Source organism: Natator depressus, chromosome 1, assembly GCF_965152275.1.
Source record: "Natator depressus isolate rNatDep1 chromosome 1, rNatDep2.hap1, whole genome shotgun sequence".
Classification (NCBI taxonomy): domain Eukaryota; kingdom Metazoa; phylum Chordata; order Testudines; family Cheloniidae; genus Natator; species Natator depressus.
This window is the reverse complement of record NC_134234.1, coordinates 31,115,939-31,135,663: the sequence shown is the minus strand read 5'-3', so window position 1 is coordinate 31,135,663 and position 19,725 is coordinate 31,115,939. Positions and strand designations below refer to the sequence as shown.

The 19,725-nt window shown below is 38.9% G+C and overlaps 1 protein-coding gene across 2 annotated transcripts in view; it reads right to left on the bottom strand.

The window, feature by feature from the left end:
* Window positions 1-19,725, bottom strand: part of CNTN5 (contactin 5) — a 955,706-nt gene that overhangs the window by 520,441 nt on the left and 415,540 nt on the right. For both annotated transcript variants that reach the window (XM_074957075.1, XM_074957069.1), the window contains exon 3: window positions 9,256-9,385. In XM_074957075.1, coding sequence (XP_074813176.1) covers window positions 9,256-9,313 — 58 coding nt within the window. In that variant the 5' untranslated portion in view covers window positions 9,314-9,385. The remainder of the gene's footprint in view (window positions 1-9,255; window positions 9,386-19,725) is intronic.

Here is a 19,725-nt window from a genome sequence, read left to right as displayed (position 1 = left end):
GCCAGTCTCCTTGTCCCACTCAGTGTTTGGCCTCTATGCTGATGATGCCTATGGAGGTTGTTCTCATTGTATGCAGTATGGACCAGGATGTAGGCACTCTGACCAAGTAGTCAGAGTAGGAGTCAGGTATAGTGGGCAGAGCAGGTGTCTAGGTTGGGAAGAAAGCCAAGGGTCAGCACCAGAGTCAACTGCCAGTTACCAGAGGCAGGGGCGAAGCCAGAGTCAGAACCAGGAATCAAAGCTAAGGGTCAGAGCTGAGGTCAGACGCCAAATGCCAGAGCCCAGGGTCAAGCCAGAGTAAGGGTCAGAAGTCGGAGGCCAGGGTTGGAGTCAGGAATGGACACTTCGGATTGGAGGTGAGGTGTAAGGGCAGAAGGAGAGGCAAAGATCAAGCACAGAGCAGAAGCATGGTAGGAGCAGGAGCAAAGGCGTGGGTTAGGCAGGAGCCAGAAATACAACAGGAACCAGAAACAGGGTTGGGTACAGAAGGTGGGCACAATCAGAGTCCAATGTCGCCACAAGAGGAAACCACTTTGCTGCTAAGACAAACTTCCTGTTCGTCCTCCTGGTTTAAACAGGACCGTTGGAGCAATCAGTGGAGCACCAATCAAAGCTCCCGGGGGCGGTGCTTTGCCTGGAGCTATAGCCCTAGTAGCTTCTCAGCCCACTCCATTTCAGTAGCCACTGGGTGAAAGCCAGGATGTGGCAACTGACTGGGGACCCCTAGGCCTGGGTTCAAGATGTGGAACATCAGATTATGATGCTCATCACCCAGACTAAACTGAGAGCAAGAAACAGGCTTCATATGTTAACAGCAAGCAGTTATTGATAGCTAGGAGGTTCTATATCTCTTAGGCAATGCACCAAGCCATCCAGTTCCCCAGCCAGTATATCTTTAACTGTAGCATTTAGAGGGATACTGAACTACTTTAGATTAGAAGAAAAAACTGGCAATATTTTAATCTGAAGAGAAAATATCCTCCTGTTTCCAAGTATTTAGATTTTCAAAGATTACTACTCTGCTTAGACATTTAAAAGGGGAAGACACACCACTTCTGTTAATGTATGATACTTTTAAAAAAAATCGGTGTCTAAAAAGGTTGCACTACAGTCTAATATATTAACCCTCTTGTCTATCACCGTCAAAATGCCTTTAATGCAAATCTAAAGGTAGGCATAGGGTTTGTTTGTGAGCCATAACGGTCTTTAGCTGCGGAGAAGAGGCTGTTTTAATTGACTAAAAATTTAAGACTAGAAAAATAAACAAATCTGAAATCTGTAAGATTAGGAAATTTCAAGACAGATTAAGAGGTAGCAAATTGTCTCTGTTTACACACTAGAATAGAAATGCCAGCAAATATCCATTTACCAAACCTTGTGCATGTGTAACCCCCACTGATGTCTGTGGGAGTTTCTGTGCAATAAAGAAAGGATCTGTCCTTCAATTAAGACTCGTTTAATTATAATGATGGAAGGTAGGAGGAATTTTCTCATTCCTAAAAATAAAAATGGAGATTTATATTGCACTCCAGGTTAAGTCTGGACCTCTGACAGTGCAGTGTCTACAGTTTTACTGTAAGAATAAATAGGGATGTAGTAGGGCCATGATCCTACTACACCCACTTTGAAGTCATTGGATTTACACCACTATAAAAAACAGCCTAAGGCAGAGTAGAGTCAAGACCTTAATACAAGCAAGTACATTGTTTAAGTATATCTTCTATAGTTATTTTTGGTTATATAAATTAGCATTAGGTTTATGATTACTATTACTACAAAAACAAACACAGTATTCACTAAATCGTATCACTTTAAAAGCAATGGGAAATAATGTAAAAACACTGTACTACATTACCTGGCCCATAAACAATTTGTGGCACAGGAGATGAATCTTGCAAATGATAAGGGGACAAGGAGGATGAAGAGGGACATTCAATATTTGTCAGAAGTGGTGGAATTGACAATAGCAGCCCGTGTGTGTGTGTGTGTGTGTGTGTGTGTGTGTGTGTGTGTGTGTGTGTGACAAAACTAATTGGGGGAAGGAGGAGGTGTGTTTTGTCATCCCTGCCCCAATCTGGCCCTTGTCATGATGGCTGCTCACCTTTCGCTTATATGCTTGGTAAGAGGGGTTTTTTATGATGCCTACAGGTACTAAAAGGAGAAAATAAAAGAACATGGGCTTTGAACATATAGGACTTTTTAAATTACTTGTAAATACATGTGATGTAATTGTAAAGACATTTAAGGCCAATTTATAAAAAGTTTTTAGGGTTTTTTTTTTTAAATAAAACTCCCGCTAGACTCCTGACAAAAAGGTGAATGAAATGTAATGAATCTCTGACTGCACACTATTCACCTTTTGTTATGACCTTGATGCTACAAGGTGCTGAGTGCTTTGGAAGCATGTGACTGATTTTAGTGAAACTACTAATGATTAAAGTTAAGCCCTTGCTTGGCTGACCCCATGCTGGAGGGCCCAGCACCTTGTAGGATTAAGCCCTGTATACCACTATATAAAAAGAAAACTACATATTACTGTGAAACAATAAACATTACCTGTAAGAAGAAAACAATCTGACCCAGCAAACTAATGGTTTAGAATAATTTTCCAATTCACCTGCTATAATTTTAAATATATTGAGAATACACTTTCCGCCCACATTCCCCTAGGATTTTGAACTCTATCATCCTCTGATGAATTAATGTTAAAACTCACCAGGTATCTGACAACTGTAGACAACTTCTGCCTTCCCCCCCTCCTTTCAGATAGGGATAATATAATGTGCAAAAATACAACAAATAAAATTCAGGAGAGAAGTACAATTTTTTTTCCTGACCAACTGCATATTGAACCCAGAAAAATGAACATGTGTCTGATTGTCTGTATTGGGCTCAGGCAATGTGACAGACTTCTCCTGCATTAGTGCGGGCAGATGTCTGGACATTTACTCTGCCTCAGGACAGCTTGCAGAGGGGTTAAAGCATGTTTTGTCTTCTCTGCAGTAGAAGCAGCAGCAGTACCAACAAGTTTAACGTTGTCTGGCACCAGTTCTTATGTATACTTCTTTCTGGTTACATTTTCCACCTGACCTTCCATATACCAGTTGCCAAAGAAGATGAAGTTCCCTCCTATTTGCCATATTGTCAACAGGGAAGAAAGGTAGTAATTGGACAAGCTTATCAATGACAGACATTCTCTTTTCAACAGTACATCATCCACTTGGCAGAGGAACAAACTCAGTGCTTAATTTGTGCCAGGGCTTGCCAGTGCTGAGCCCCGGCACATCTAGGCTTGGCAGTTCATAGCTCCAGCACCTCTGGGCTTGCTGCATCAATAACAAAAGTAAAAAATTGCTTGAGCCCCAGCACTAAATTCCTTGAGCCCTGGCACCTCTTTCATTACAAATTAAGCACTGAACAAACTTAAACAAACTGTCAGCTGTGGCATAGAATGGACTTGACCAAATAGGTGATGGGAAGAAAAATAGCCCAGGCCTATCAAGTGTCATCTTTTATATGATTTGGCTAATGCATTTATGAACCTTTAGGCTATGAACTTTAATGCTGGCAGTTGCTGAAATTCTGAAAGTAACATATTGAGCAGGCTTGGGAAATATTTGGAGACCAATAGTAATGCTCCCAATTAGCTATGCTAGAAGCCTCCAGCTAGCCAGATGGAGAGTGAGGGCTATTTTAAGAAAAGAGAACACATCAGCTAAATAGCAGCTGTAGATCAAAAATTTAGGCAGAACATTGAAACTTTCCTTAGTACTATATGTGCTTACTACTTAGAGGCACTTTTGTAAGTGCTCCTCAGTGTTGTATAGTAGCTGAAAAACTGTTCAGAAAAGTCCAGTAGTTTCTGATTTGGAGCTTGCTACTGAGGGATACAGCATAGATGCCACACTCATGAGCCCTTTATATGAGTTAAAAGCTGTGACTGGCATTTTGGAGTTATCACTTTACTGAATGGGCATTGCCCCGAGTTATCCACTTCTTTAGCCTTGCAAGTCTCCAGCCACAATGTTGTCCTATCATTAAATATGAAATGCTTCACATTGGGTCTCTCCAGAGCCCAATTCACATGCAGCCAGGCAATATCACGATCTGGACACACTGGAGAAATGGTCTGAAGTCAACAGGATGAAATTCAATCAGGACAATAAGCACTCCACTTAGGAAGGAACAATCTGTTGTACACATACAAAATGGGAAATGACTGCCTAGGAAGGAGCACTGTGGAAAGAGATCTGGGGTCATAGTTGATCACAGCTAAATATGAGGTAACAGTGTAACTCTGTTGCAAAAAAAGTGAACGTCATTCTGGGATATATTAACAGGCGTGTTGTAAGCAAGACACCAGAAGTAATTCTTCCGCTCTACCCAGCGCTGATTAAGCCTCAGATGGAGTATTGTGTCCAGTTCTGGGTGCCACATTTTAGGAAAGATGTGGACAAATTGGAGAAACTCCAGAGAAAAGCAACAAAAATGATTAAAGGTCTAGAAAATATGACCTGGGAAAGAAGATTGAAAAATTTGGGTTTGTTTAGTCTGGAGAAGAGAAGCCTGAGGGGGGGACATGATAACAGCTTCAAGTACATAAAAAGGTTGTCACAAGGAGGAGTGAGATAAATTGTTCTCATTAACCTCTGAGGATAGGACGAGCAGCAATGGGCTTAAATTGCAGCAAGGGAGGTTTAGGTTGGCCATTAGAAAAAGTTTCCTAACGGTCAGGGTAATTAAGCACTGGAATAAACTGGCTAGAGTGGTTGTGGAATCTCCCTCATTAGAGATTTTTAAGAGCAGGTTAGACAAACACCTGTCAGTGATGATCTAGATAATACTTAATCCTACCATGGGTGCAGGGGACTGGACTAGAAGACCTCTCAAGGTCCCTTCCAGTCCTAAATTCTATGCCCTAACTAGGACGAAGGACCAAAAAAAGGACATGAGGGATATATGGTAGATCAAGAAAGAGAAACCCATGTAAATAGCTTTCATTGTGTTATCCTGTCATTAGCATTTCTTTACACTTTGAAGCATGTTGACACAAGTTGTAAGAATTATAGAAAAGAATGACAGGGTATCGTAGTCTCAAACAGGGTTCTTTCAATGGTGTCTTGTATATGCAAATAAAAGCCTACTGATTCTATTAACCCAGTGCTGATTAGGTATAATTTGATGTGGTTTTTGTTTTGTTTTTACAAACATTTCTCAGTTTAGTTAAACACTAGGAGATGTGCACATTTAATGTATTCCAAGGTTAGGTAGCAATAATTTAAAGTAATGTTCATTATATTCAATTTCAACTTGTCTGAACTACCAAGGCAACTGACTGTTAACAAGTCCAATTAAAAAGAAAAAAAGATGCCTTGCTTAGTTACCTGCCGTATAAGCCAAAAATAAGTTAATATCCCTGTGTGGATGCGTACACACACGCACACACACACACAGCAGATTATTAAAAGAATGGAGGTACATCGTAAAGCAATCCCATAATTCCCCTTCTCATCCCCCTACAATGCACATGCCCCAAAGATGCTTCAAGATACTGCTGTAGGGAAAACTGTTGGAGTTTGTAGAGTATGATGCGATAGGAGGTCCCACAAACTAGTCAGAGAATCAACTGTTAATTGTAAGACATTTTACCTTGTTCTAGGCTTTGCCATTAATAAAAAAAGATAAACAAACCTTCATACCTGTTTGGTCATGCCAGTTATACAATGCCTGCATACACACAAGTGCTCTTTATGATTAGAATTTCAGCTAAAAAAACTTAACCAAGACCATACAGAACAAAATTTCCGAATCATTTGCTGTAGGTTTAAATGGGCCCTTCTAAACCTGCTTTGAGCTCTAATCTAGTTTATCAATTATCAAAGCCTCTTTGAGCTCAAAGCCAGGAACAGGCTAGTCCAGTCCTTGCTGGTCCTTTATCTTATAGTTCACAATATCTCTATATTGCAGTTGCTCACAAAAAGACGGTTTTACGGTTTCCCCATATCCTCGGCCCAGATGGAATGCAGGCCACAAGTGAAACTAGCCTCCTAATCTTTCCTCACCTCCAATTTAGCTTGAAAAAATAATCTGAAGCAATCAAAGAAATCACAACACAGTAATAACTCTCAGCACCTGCAGCCACTTCATCTCCTTTTGATGCTAGAAAGGAATCCCTAATGCCCAGCCACTGTCTCAAGGTAAATCAGGCTGATCCACAAGCCGCATGGCTCATCTATATCTCCTCAGTAAATCCAACTGGGGATCGTTGATAGCGCCCACTATGTCTTAGTGTCATGCCATTATAACATACACTGTACATGAGTGACTGGCTACATTGGCATGTCAACTTCACCACATACGTAAAGGCTCACGTAGCACATATTGTACATCTTGCCAAATATAATGGTTTTATAGAACATAAAGCGTAGGATGCAGTGTGAATTTTATTAAGATTGTAAAACACTTTCCATAATTTATAAGGAAGATTCAATGCCCCCCCCATCAAATTCTGCAAAGAAGATGCATTCTGTCTGAAACGTTATGCATGTGGTCTCTTGCCAGAGAAAAACCTTTTATTCTTGCAAAGTTTTAAGTGGCTCAGAGCAACAGTTTATGCCCGATAACTTTGTTTTAGAAGAACTGATATCACTTTTGGAAATGTAACTATTTTTTGCCATTGCAGATTTCAAAATTAGCTTTGATCTGGGAATTCTATATGTATTAACATTCACTCATACCCAGCAAGAACTAGTGCATATTGAACTATGCTGGTGAATAACTCATAAGTCACTTGTTACAAAAAACAGGAGTTTTGGGTGCTTTGTAAAATCTCATATGATTGTAGCTTACATTAGGATTCTTTTTTTCTTTTTTCAGAGTAGCAGCCGTGTTAGTCTGTATCCGCAAAAAGAAAAGGAGTACTTGTGGCACCTTAGAGACTCAAATAAATGCTCTAATAAATTTGTTAGTCTCTAAGGTGCCACAAGTACTCCTTTTATTAGGATTCTTGCATATCTAACAAGTCACACAGGCTTGCATTGCCTTATTTATTTTTAAATTTCATTATCTTCTGCTCTTGCTTTTCCACCTGCTAACAACTTTCCCCATTGCCCAGAAACATATTTAGTGCATTTATGCACACACAAGACACACAGTCTCTGTATTCATATTAGGATGCCTCCCCTCAATAGCCGATGCAATAACCCAACTTTTTTGCCTGAAGGAATACTATCATGACCTGATAACATAATGGTTAATTACTGAATCTGAATATGGCTGGAAATAACAGGAATTGAATGTCCTTTATCTTAGTGCATCAGCATCCACATCTATTGCCTTACCTTTGAAAAATGTGCAGTTGAGAATATTGAAAATAAAATTCTAAAGCACCTAACTTAGTGGACCATGTTGAACAAAATCAACAGTAGAAAGTATTTGCAGCAGCAAACATACTTCAGTGACTGCAATGACATAACAGCAGCTGTAGTTGCAGAATTATGTGCTCAAATGTCAAAAGGAACACAGACTGTGCATTATTAGAATTACAACTTACTTTGACAATCTGATCCTATCAGGTTCGAATCCAATTTTATCACCTCAGGTTAACTTAAGATCTTATGGTATTAAGTTTTCAGATGAGATGTAATTTAAGTAGCACCTGAAGATGCTGCAGTTATGGTGACAATTATCTAATGCATTTGAGAGAAACAGACGTGTTGCTCTAAATTATTTATAACAATATATGAAAAATGGTTTTGAAGTAAAAATGATTTATTTACTGACTCCTAACCTGCCACATAATATGGAATAATCCTTAAACAACCAAAAATAATAATAGACTGGGATTTAGTTAACAAATCAGAGATGGAAGAACAGGAGTGTTTTGAATACCTGGCAGGAATAAATACTGAATAAAAACAAGAGAGAGAAAAGGTATTTCGATTAAATATAATGTCTGGCTGATTGGCAAGTGCTTTCAGGGTGTTATTCTTTAGCCAAATTAATATTCAGTATAAATTGGAGTATTTCAAACTCCGTTCAAGATTTTTTGAATCAATGTTTGACATTTATCATTGCTTATATTTTAAATGTTTTTTAATCTCCTTAGTTTCATATGTATCTGAACAGGGAATCGGTGAGGCAAACTGTTAAGACTACTTCCTTATTTGTGTTCAAATTAGCTTCAGAGCACTTATAATGGAATGGTATAATCTGTGACAGTGGTCAGTATTAAAAAGTTGGAAATGACTGTGGTATCTAATGCCCCAGTCTTGCAGCTGACTGTGTCCAGTTCACCCCATTATCTATGGGCTCATCAACTATGTGAGTACAGGGATTCCTTCCACATGGAGTCTGCTGCAGGATCAGGGACACAGATTCCACTGTGCAATAATGTGCCAAATATTGGCTTTTTAATTATACAAGGACAACTTGTATAAAGAAGCATTTCTCACATAAAGGATCCAGCCCATAATATTTAGATTGTTTCAGCTTTGGTTATTGTAAATGAAGGCTGATCAATAATAATACTTTGTAAAAAAACCCAATTTCTGGAAACTGGGAAGTTGAAAGAAGATAAACCTAGGGACAGATGAAAGATCAATTCTGGATAGCATAATATCAAATTACAGGACTCCTCACATGGAAAGATTAAACGATGATCGAATATAAAGCCACACAATTTGTTTACTTTAAAAGATAATACAAAGTTAAAGCCAAGGGGGAAAAGCTCAAAGGAATACTGTTGCAGGCAAAAACAGAATCATTAGTGTATATCAATATAACACACATAGTTTTAGAAAGAAAAATCAACTCCATCATTTGTTTCCAGACACAGAACATGGTAAGAGTTTGAGAATTTCACAGCCCAGAATCACCAAATAATGCTGCAGTTATCAGCCCTTTCAAAGCAGTTTGATAGATCATTTTTTTCCCCAAGCAGATTTTTCTCACTGAAGCTGTAAAAATTAGGATATTCTTTTGTGAATGGGCAAGTGACGAACTCTTCCATTCTTCCTTACAGATTAAAAGTAACCCTGAGAAACATTAAGATAAATGGCAAGTGGGCAATACTTGTTCAACTTTGTATTAAGTGATTATAATCTTAATATATAGTTTATAACATTAATTGTTTTTGGTTAAATGCTAATTGACATGGTTTGTTCATTTTTCTTTGCAGTAATTTTGCTTTTATACTTCCATTTTCTACTTGTCAGGAATTCTTAAACCAGTAACACAAGGTTTTGGTTTACTTACCTGAAAGACATCCAGTGAGTGACAGAAACAGAATCAGTCTCCACGATGACCACATCATTGGTCACAAAGGTCTTGAGTCCCCGTTTGTGTGATTGTTAGCAGCTTTGACGTTTCTTCATTAAAGCTCAGTCTAAGGAGATAAAGACAGTCTCTGTTAGGAGAAGTAAAAACCTCTGGCAAAAATATGATAGGCTATTCAAAAGAAACCCTAGATCCTAGTGCAATCCCAAGAGCTCTTTACGTAAAGTGGGAGGTGACATTTTGAAAGGGAGGTATTTTGAGAGAGTCTCTAAGAAAAATGTAGTGTAGCACAGTATCTACCTATGTTAAGAGCTAAATTGTGAATGCCACTGTGTAGCTGCACTGGAGATTAAGGAGCCCTAGTTCTTCACCCCAAAGGCAGAGGTGTGTCACGGCCCTGAATTCCTGTTTCTCCTGGAGCCCAGAGTTATAAGTGCACACTTCATATTTCATCAGCGGGTGTAACGAATGCAGCTGAATATTTTTCCCCAGTGTCCTTGAAGCAATCTCTTGGTATTTTCTAGAGGTGGGTAAAATAGTTGCAAAGAACAACTAGTTCACCAAATTCAACCACTTCCACTGCTTACAAATTGTGCCAAAATAGGTTGCAATCCCCACTAATTTTTCACTGTTTGAAATCTTGTGGTGGATGTTTAATACAAGCGCGGTTTATAGAAAATAAACTCTTCTTTTTATTTACCTTATCCTCCCAAGCTGACACCCATCCCATTTTTTTGTCTTTCGCACCCATCTGTTCAGACTTGTCTCATACCTAGTTTGGCAGATCTCTGGGGAAGAAACTCTTCCTGCTTAGAGCCCTGATCTCTGATTATGGTTCCTAGATACTACTGTCACATTTACAACAATGTGAACGGATTGCAACCTACAGATTGTTCACTGCATTGCTTCAGGTAGTCAGCATCCACAATTCAAATGTCCAGTTGGTTTGAGTAGGGCCACATTGGTATATATCTGTTCCATGATTGGATGACCTTTCCCTGGCTATTCTGCCATAATTGCTTATAGTTGGACTATGACAGGCCCTTATGCAAGTGAACTCAATGAACCTTCCACTCTTGAAGTGCACAGGCCCCCATCAGCACCTGCCACAAGAGCAGTCCCAGAATGCAGCATTCTATACTGTGCTCTGGGCCATTTAGGGAGGGAATGTGAATCACTCCCCTAACTCCCTCAGACTCAATGTGGTTCGCTTACAACCCTTAATTCGAACCATTAGCTAAGTGGCACAGTTTAGCACATCAGCATTTCCTGTGTGGTGACCGCACTCATTCATTAGAATAATCACAGAAAGTGGATGCTGAAGGGGTGCAACACATTCAAAGCAAAATCATTTAAATGCTTCAAAGAGTGTACAAGAATCTTTCTGCCACATCATCCCCTTTAAAATGCACTCTTAACATCTCCACTTGTGAGCTACATTGCCAATCTCCCCTCTTCTATACATGCACAGCCACACACACTGCATGAGCAAGGAAAGGCTGCATTTATTTATATACTGGAAAAGTTATTCTTGAAACGCTCTAAAGGTGTAATTTGTCAGCTCTCATTTATATAGCAGGCCAGGTGCAGCACTCAACACAAATAAAGATTCCCAATTTGGGATTGTTCTTCCTTTCAAGTAGCTTACACTAGGCATACTTAATATGAGGTCTACATGTTAATATATGCTTCTCTGAAATAGAACATAACTGCAGCTCATCTTAACTTCCACAGGGAACCCTCCTCAATTAATTATTAATGCCAGCTGCCTTTGTTTTTCACTTCTGTGATAATCTGTGTTTCAGTCAGTATGTTCCCTGGGTAGGGTGAGTTATCTCTTTCAGCACCCTCTGCTGGCCAGACCGATGGGAAATAAATATTTTCATTAATATTTAACTTTTTTTTTCCTCATCGCCATTTCTGTTAAAACTCATAGAATACATCATTCCTTTTTTATTTTGTTCTGCAATGCTATCCCCATTTTTATAAGGCACAAAGCAAAAATTGTAAGTAAAATTCTGGTGATTTTCATGCAAGAACAGGGAAAGTGTTTCCAGGACTAAAGGGACGTGTGAGACTATTTCAAAAAATATTTCTGAAATGATAGTGATATTACTAACAAAGGAAGCAGTTGAGCTCTAAATCGTGCTATGAACAATATTACTTCCTGGTTTGTTGTTAGCTCAAAAATTCCTCAAAAACCAGAGGCACATTTTCATTTGGGAAAACTAAAAAAATAAGTTTTGGTTCAGTAGAGGAGTAGCTAGATAAAATTCTATGGCCTATGTTATACAGTTGGTGAGACCACTAGATGATTTAATGGTCCCTTCTTGGCTAGAAGTCTATGAAACTATGAAAATAAATAACTGCTGTTAAAAATGGAAAACAAATGTTTTGAAAAATGTATCCCTGTTTCTCAAAGAATTTTAAAATTGGATTTTTCTAAAAAAACCTCTGTAGCTGCTCAAAAAACATGATGAATTTTTCATGAACATTTCATTGAAGTTCAATGGAGCTATGACAGTTTGTACCAGCTGCAGATCTGCTGCAAAGACTTTTTCCAGCTCCAAATTGAAAATACTTCGCTGTGACCTACTTACCCAAACCCTACCAAAACAAAAACAAAAATTCAATTCTAGTGAACAAACTTAATAAAGTAAAAACAGGTTGTGACACCCGTGGAGTGGCTCAATAATCATTTGTGAATTCTGTATGTTGACCTGGTTATTGGGATACTTACTGTAGGCAACAGAGGGTTCCCGGGTCGGGGGGGGGGGGGGGAAAGACCAAGAAAGACGGGAAACAATGTCTCACAATAAGCCATTCCTCAGTAAACACTTAGGGGTGTTAAGAGTCAATGCCTGAACTTTTAGATTTGAAGATTCTACCCTTTTGACAAGCAGACCAGCCCAGAAACTGACAAGGGCAAAGGAATTCTACCTGGATTAGAAGATATTCTCACTCTCTCTGAAGAGAGGAGGAAATTGCTTGGGGAAACCAGACTGAGACAGTGCACTCACTGGGGTGTCTGAAGAAGTTAAGCCCGCCTAGATTGTCATCGGGGATGGTAAGATAAGCGTGCAGGTAGACTGTTTTACATATTTTTCTCTAAATGTTTTGTTCCTACTATTAAAATAAAGAACACTTTGGTTTTAAGAAGGCACTCTGATCACTGTACATCACTGGTTGCAGACTCCTGAAGGGAAGAACCGCAGGTGCTGCATCCAGTCAGACCTGGGGACAATTGATCCACAGCATACTGTAGGCTAGAGCCTGGTCTAAGAGAGGGAGAGATGAGGAATTCTACTCTATGGTGTTTATTGTAAACATTTAGAGCCACTCTTCAGGGTGGTCACAAAGGGCCATAGAGCAAGGAGGTAAGGGTCTGTGTAAACAGCATATAAAGACGGTCTGCAGTTCCCCACAACCTTGGTGGGCTGGGTCTCTAATAATCTCTACGCACTCCAGGGGAGAAAAGGCACAATGCCTTGTACCTGAGGTGGGTGCACTCAGAAGTTATGTTCACACTACAAGCTAGATGTGCGATTCCCCTTCTCGTGTACGCTAGCATGACCAGATAGCAAGAGTGAAAAGTGAAAAATTGGGACACTTTTTTGGGAGGGTAGGAGGTGGGGCTATAGTTGACTGTCTAAGACAAAACCCTTAATATCAGGATGTCTGGTCATCCTAGTGTACAGATACTCACACTAGCTATCGTCAAGCTAGCACAAGTATAAATATTAGTGTAGCTATAGCAGCATGGACAGCTGCAGAAGCGTGGCTTAGCTTTGCTGAGTATGTACCCACCAGTTTCAGGTGCGCTTGTATTCGGCACAACTGAGCTGCTACTACCCAGCCTACCGTGGCTACACTACAATTTATACTTTTGCTGGCTCAATGAGAGCTAGCGCAAGTGTGAGTACATGAGCAATCACACCCCCAGCTCTTAGAGTAAACATAGCCAGGGAGATCAGGAGGAGGGAAGAGATGCAGCTAGCCTTGCAACTGGGACACAGTTCAAAATTAATTTTGACTTATATACATGGGTTAAGCTTTTCAAAAGTTATTGTTTTGGGGTGTCTCAGTTGTGAGATACCCACATGGAGACATCTTAAAAAGACCTGGTTTTAGAAAGTGCTAAACATCCGCCCTCTGAAAATTAAGTCTTTCAAGCTGGGCACCCCAAAAACCAAAGCCACAATCATTACTTTTGAAAACCCATATCTTGGGTATGATCTATTTTTATAAAAACTGTTGATTTGAGAAAGCTAATTTAACTTGGGCAGTATAACAGCTTAGACATCTGACTGCACTACTGTCTAAAGTAGAGTGGGAGAATTTTCCAGGCCATTAATCCCAGAGTCACTCAGACTTTCTGAAACATGAAAGATGTAGACACCAGAGACATGGTGTCCAATATATATATATGGTATTTATTTGTCATTTCATATTTTGTTAGGTGGAATAAAAACAATCCTACATTAGAACGTGATTTTATAACACCAATATTATGAACCACCAGTTATACAAACCATTTTTCCTGACAAGGGGGGAAAAAAATCATATAAAGTGATGTCTGTAAAGACCAGGTCACTAAACCTTCGCATTCCAATGCTTTTCATCTGCTGGAAATCACCTTGCATTGGTTAGATAGGCAAGACGAAAGCAATGCATTGTATATACTGTAATTTTGAGATGTGATTTTATGAACTTTTTTATTTTATGAACACGTTGGTCCCCAGTTAGTTCATAAAATAGAGGTTCTACTGTATTTCTTATTCCCCCGCCTTGTGTTTCTTTGTTTGTAAGTTTTGTGAAAGTTGGAGTTAATTTTTCATCTCTAAACCTGGATCAATGTTCTTCCTAGAAATACAAGCATTACATTACTATAGTCTCACATTTCCCCTTTAACTTCTTTAACCTTTCCTTAACAGCTCTCTTGGCACTTTAAAATGTTTTCTCAGACCCTGACAATGTTCAATGCTTGTCCTGCCTGCCCAGCTGCTGTTTCAGCCTTTTTATACTTTCCCTGGCTCTTCCAGATACTTTCTAAATATGGATTATGCTGGGCATTTGGACAAAGGAGCACATGCCAGAATAATGGAGATACAGAATCTTTAGGGATTACTTTGCAGTATTCTGCATGTTGCCACTTTATACTTCCTAGTGTAACTGGACAATGGAGGACAAGAAAAGAGGGCTTATCATTGTTCCAGTACTGCACCGAGCTTGATAGCAGTGCTTTCCAAGAACAAAGATAGAAAACTAGATGATAATAAAGACATATGGGAATATTGGGCTAGATTCTAGATTCTCACTTCCTGTCAAAAGAGTTGCTCCAGGGGTGAAATACTGATTCCATTAAAGTCAAATGGGATCTATACCAATACAGCTGAGATCAAAATCCGGCCCAAGGAAAATAAGTGTTTAAAGCTTCAACAAAAGACAAATAAAATTAAGCCTATAAAGAAGAAGATCTTTATTTTTTTGTCTTAACAAATTAGATGGCCGAAAAATGTACAGCTTTCAGGGTATGAATGGTTAATGGATATTCCCATCTCAAGGGCATGTCATAAGATGCGTATTCCTAAAACTAAATGTGTGTGTGGGGGGGGGGTGAGGGGGGAGAGATAGAAGCATTTATACAAGCAATAATAAGCCACACTGGTTTGAAAACTACACAACCTTCTTTCCAGGACATTTTTGTTAATCCCTAACATGCATGCTCCCATCAGAGACTTCAGAGTCCTGCCCTTTGTTGAGAACACCCTATTTACATATTTTAATTTTCCCATAAGAAACTTGATATGGAATTACACACTGGGTGGCAAGAATATAGTTTCTTTAAGAACAGCCCTGCCAGGCAAATGCTGCTTAAAATTATTTTAAATATCACTTTAGTCAAATCCCTCTTTTTTTCCCAATGCATGTAGATTTGCATATAAATTTGAACCCTGAGACATGACATTTGGTATGTTTGGGAAATGCTCATCAGCTTGACTGGTAAAGCAATGCACAGGAAGCCATGAGGGCATCCCAAGGATATTAAATACTATAGATTTCTTTTGCATAATGTGATTTGAATAAGCTCTGCAGTCCTTTTGTTACTTATTAAAAGGAAAGATGGCGTCTTTATTATTATATATATATTTATTTTGATCTCTTACAGTGGATATGCAGATTCATGAACAGTTTGTTAGATAAGAACAAGATGAATTTTGCCTGCTGGCAATTTTTAGAAACTAGTCATCTAAAATTTAAATGGAGCAAATAATTTGCCACTAGTAATTTAACCAGCAAATTTAGGGGTTTTTTTTCTGTTCATATACCATCCAAAAGCAGTTTGCAATTTTCTTGTGCGTGGGGGGGGAGGGGCTTGCATAATATCCAAATAATTATTTAGCAATTTGTTTTAATTCCATGGATTGATTGTGGACAGCTCATTCAAGGTTTTCAGCACCCAATAGGTGCTTTTGAAGCTAGTAGCTATGGGTCAGATAAAAACTGCGTATTATCGATTCTGTGTCTGAACTGGATGGGTGCCTAAATACTTCAAGTTTCAATACCCATGCAGTATTGCCAAGCCAAGTTCTCAAAAATCCTGAGTTATATTCCATAAAATACTGATTTTACTGATAAATCTGGAGTGCATGATATTTGCTTTCTGGGTTTTGAGCTTTTAGGGGTCAAATTTTCCAGCTTCTCTTCTACCCATGAAGACTAGATTTTTTTTAAAAGATATTTTACTAAACCAGTTATGATGGTGCAATCCTTAGTACGGACACTGCTATAAAGGTGCCTTATTGTGGCATAGTTGCTCTCTCTTCCTGAATGGGAATATGCTCTACCGGTACAAGCACCTTTGTACCTATATATCTAAGGCAGTTGCACCACTGACTATAATAGTTGTTCTGTGTGTATATAAATCTCCTCACTGTATTTCCCACAGTATGCATCCGATGAAGTGAGCTGTAGCTCACGAAAGCTCATGCTCAAATAAATTGGCTAGTCTCTAAGGTGCCACAAGTACTCCTTTTCTTTTTATAATAGTATAGTTAAAACAGTACAACGTGTGTGACTTTAGATAAGCCCTTACACAATATCGACATTGTGCAGACAAAAAGAGGTGTGTGTAGCCTGTCCCTTAGTGAACCAAGAATTAACGGCTCTACACTCTTATCTTGTGCCAGTAACATTAGTGACAGGGGACATACAAGTCACTGCTACTTTAGGCAACAATAAATTCCGCTTTATATAGAATTATATGCACAAAGCAAAAGAGTCATGTTCAGAAAGACAGCGGGACGCCATGCTGCTGTGCTGAAGGGACTTGGGGAAGAGCATGGAAACAGAAATATGCAGGAAATGAACCTATTGTTCCCACATATCTGCATTCAGTGGGAACAAGCAGAAGGCAGTCCATCCCGCAGCAAGCAAGACACTACATATATATTGTCAGGTAAGATTTCCCCTTTCGTGTGAGACGTCCAGGACATTGGTTTAAAGTACAACTTGTCTGTGTGCTGCTAATAATACTCTAACTAATGTGGCAAAAATATGACTGTATTGAAATAAATATCCAAGATTGGACTCTGACAAAAGGCTCATTGCAGGTAGCCTCTGACAAAGGTTAGATAGGACAACGCAGTCCTTTAGGCACCTGAATGAAACACGCTGCTCCTGTGCAATTCTGACGTGCACCAGGGATGGAAAACTGAGAATCAGGCAGCCCAACCTGTTTTCCATGTCCCTCCTGTCTTCACTGCATCTGAGACAATCAAGCCCGGCAACTTCAAAACAAAGGAGTGCTGGAGGCACGTCCTGTGGAACAGCCAAACATGTTCTTCCACAAGGATTGTAATGCATATGAGATGGGCTTAAGATACACCGCAATTCTGGCTGGAGATTTTAAACACAGGCCTGTCTCTTGCCAGATCTGTGATGAGACAAATGTGTAAATTTACTGCTTTGTCTATCTATGTACAAGGTAATAACTGGAACTATCTGTCATGTAAATGTAAGTGAGCTATACTGAGTCCATGTCCCTTTTCCTCTCTTCCAAAGATAAATTAATTCAGTACAGTCCAAATTCTTCTTGCTGTCTCGCATGACAATATTGTTTACGAGATGGTTTCATTGCAATAAAAATTAAAATCATACCGTTAACATTTGTACAATGAAATGCATCAGCAGAATTTGTTACAGGACAAAAAAAAAAAAGTGAAATCATACTAAGCAAATGTAAACAGCAAGGTATCTTGTAGGATTGACTATTGCCCCACAGGGAAAGCATTTGCTTTCAATATATAACAATATTTCAACCTATTGCAAAGAAAATTTAATAAAGTACAGGTTTTACCAGATTTATTGCTCAATTTTGTATGAGCCCTTAATTTATTGCTAACATATTATTGAATGTTTCTTCTTCAGTGGAGCCATTTGTCAGCTTCAATGAGAGAGCAACCAGGAACTTAACTTCTAAAATGTTAATTTAAAAATTATTTCATATACAGCTGTAATGCAGCTTTCACTGATATTGTTCATATTCTAATGACACTTGAACACTCTTTCACAAAGGAAACAGACCACCCAAAATTACCATTGAAAAGCAGGACAAAGATGTTTCCTGAATACCAATAATGAGTACAATTTTCCAAAACACCTGATGAATTTAGAAAAGTCTTTCTTTTGAAAATTTTACCTGTTACTGCAAATTAACAAAAACCTGTTTCAATATTTAGTCTTTGCCCATATTTGAGTATTAAAAAGTCAAAAACCCTATGAATGTGAGAATTGAAGTACCTTCCTTTCCAGGAAATACAAAAGTAAATTGTGTGGTTCAAAACTACTTGGAACCATCTCCTAAGAAAAGCGTAGAATTGACTACTATTTTTGCTAATTTGCTCTTGCCACCTCTTGGTGAAAAGGTAAAATTGACTATAATTCTTCCAAAGTAAATTGAGAACAGAGCGTATCAGAAAAGTTCAGATAAAACATTGTTTTGTTGGAATTCACCTATTTGCCAAAATCAAAATGTTTTGTGGAGACTGTTTGATTTTAGTGAAGTTCAGACCAAACCCAGACATGCTGTGATCAGAAACCTTAAAACATTTCAAGGTAAGACATTAATAAATAAACTTTCATGGTAGACTTTCACCGAAGCTATTAATTCAACAAAATGTGTACATTTTTAAAGTATTGCTATGGCCCGATCCTGCAAACACTTATGCAAAGGAGTAAGTTTATGCATAATGAGGACAGTTATTCGGATTACTCAGCATGAGTGAAGTTACTCACCTGAGTAGGTGGCTATCGAACCGTGCCTTATGAAAATCAAAGCAGCGTAGAAAGTTATTTGGATTTGATTATTATTTATATTAGTATAGTGCCTGGGAGCCTTAATCCTGGACCACCCCATTGTGCTAGGCACTTTACTAAAATGGAACAAAAACCAGTCCCTGCCCCAAAGTAGCTTACAATCTAAGTAAAACAAAAATTAGGAACAGATTTTCAGGAGTTCAGCTCCCATTTTGGCACCACTCAGAATGAAAAGAGGTGCTGGGGGCAGAGCATTTTTAAAAATCTCGCCACTGAATTTTGGGTACCTAAATGAAAGCTGAGCCCTTTTTAAAATTTGAAGCCAGCTGCATATGCTAAACACTTTTTGTAAATCTGTTGTTTAAGGGTTAACATAGTTTTAATCCAAAGGTATTGACATTATCTCTCTAGGTGTATACATGACTTCCCCCTCACTATTGTAGCTGACAGCTGCGCAAGCATTTATGAAATCATCTTCCAACACTCCTTTGAAGTAGGTCATTATTATCATGTTTACAGATGGGAAACCGAAGCACAGAGATTCGGCAACTTGTCCAAACTCACATAGAAAGTCTGTAATAGACCAATTGAACATTGGTCATTTGAGTCCCAGCCCAGTGCCCTAGCAACAAGAAAATCTTTCCTCTCATGCCTAACTCTCTTGATGGGATTTTATTATGCAGGCAATTTCAGAAAGCAGCTACTTCCTAGCCTGGTCACCTGAGGGACCCCAAGAAGTACCCGAGATCTTATGGATAAGTGTCATCAGCAATTGATGCAATACCTACAGGCTGCCTCTCTCACTTGAATATTTGTATTGGACTCAATCTGTTTAGAATTAAAAACCTCAGAGAAAAATAAATTCATGCAGCTGCTCTGGGATACCAGAAAGGACTCGTGAGGGCTAAACAGCTGTTTTGTGACCCTTTTATTTATTATTTTAAAGCTCTATTTAGTAATCATGAATTATGCCAGACTACTCACACTGGGAGATTTAATCTTCTATTCATAGTGCAGGTACATCAGGGCAGTGATAGGGCTAGCTTACCACACTGTTGTGCCAATGTTTCTCAGCCATATTCTGTTGGGCCCATGTCCTGTGGGGATAGTTCGACCTGGCCTCTGTACTGA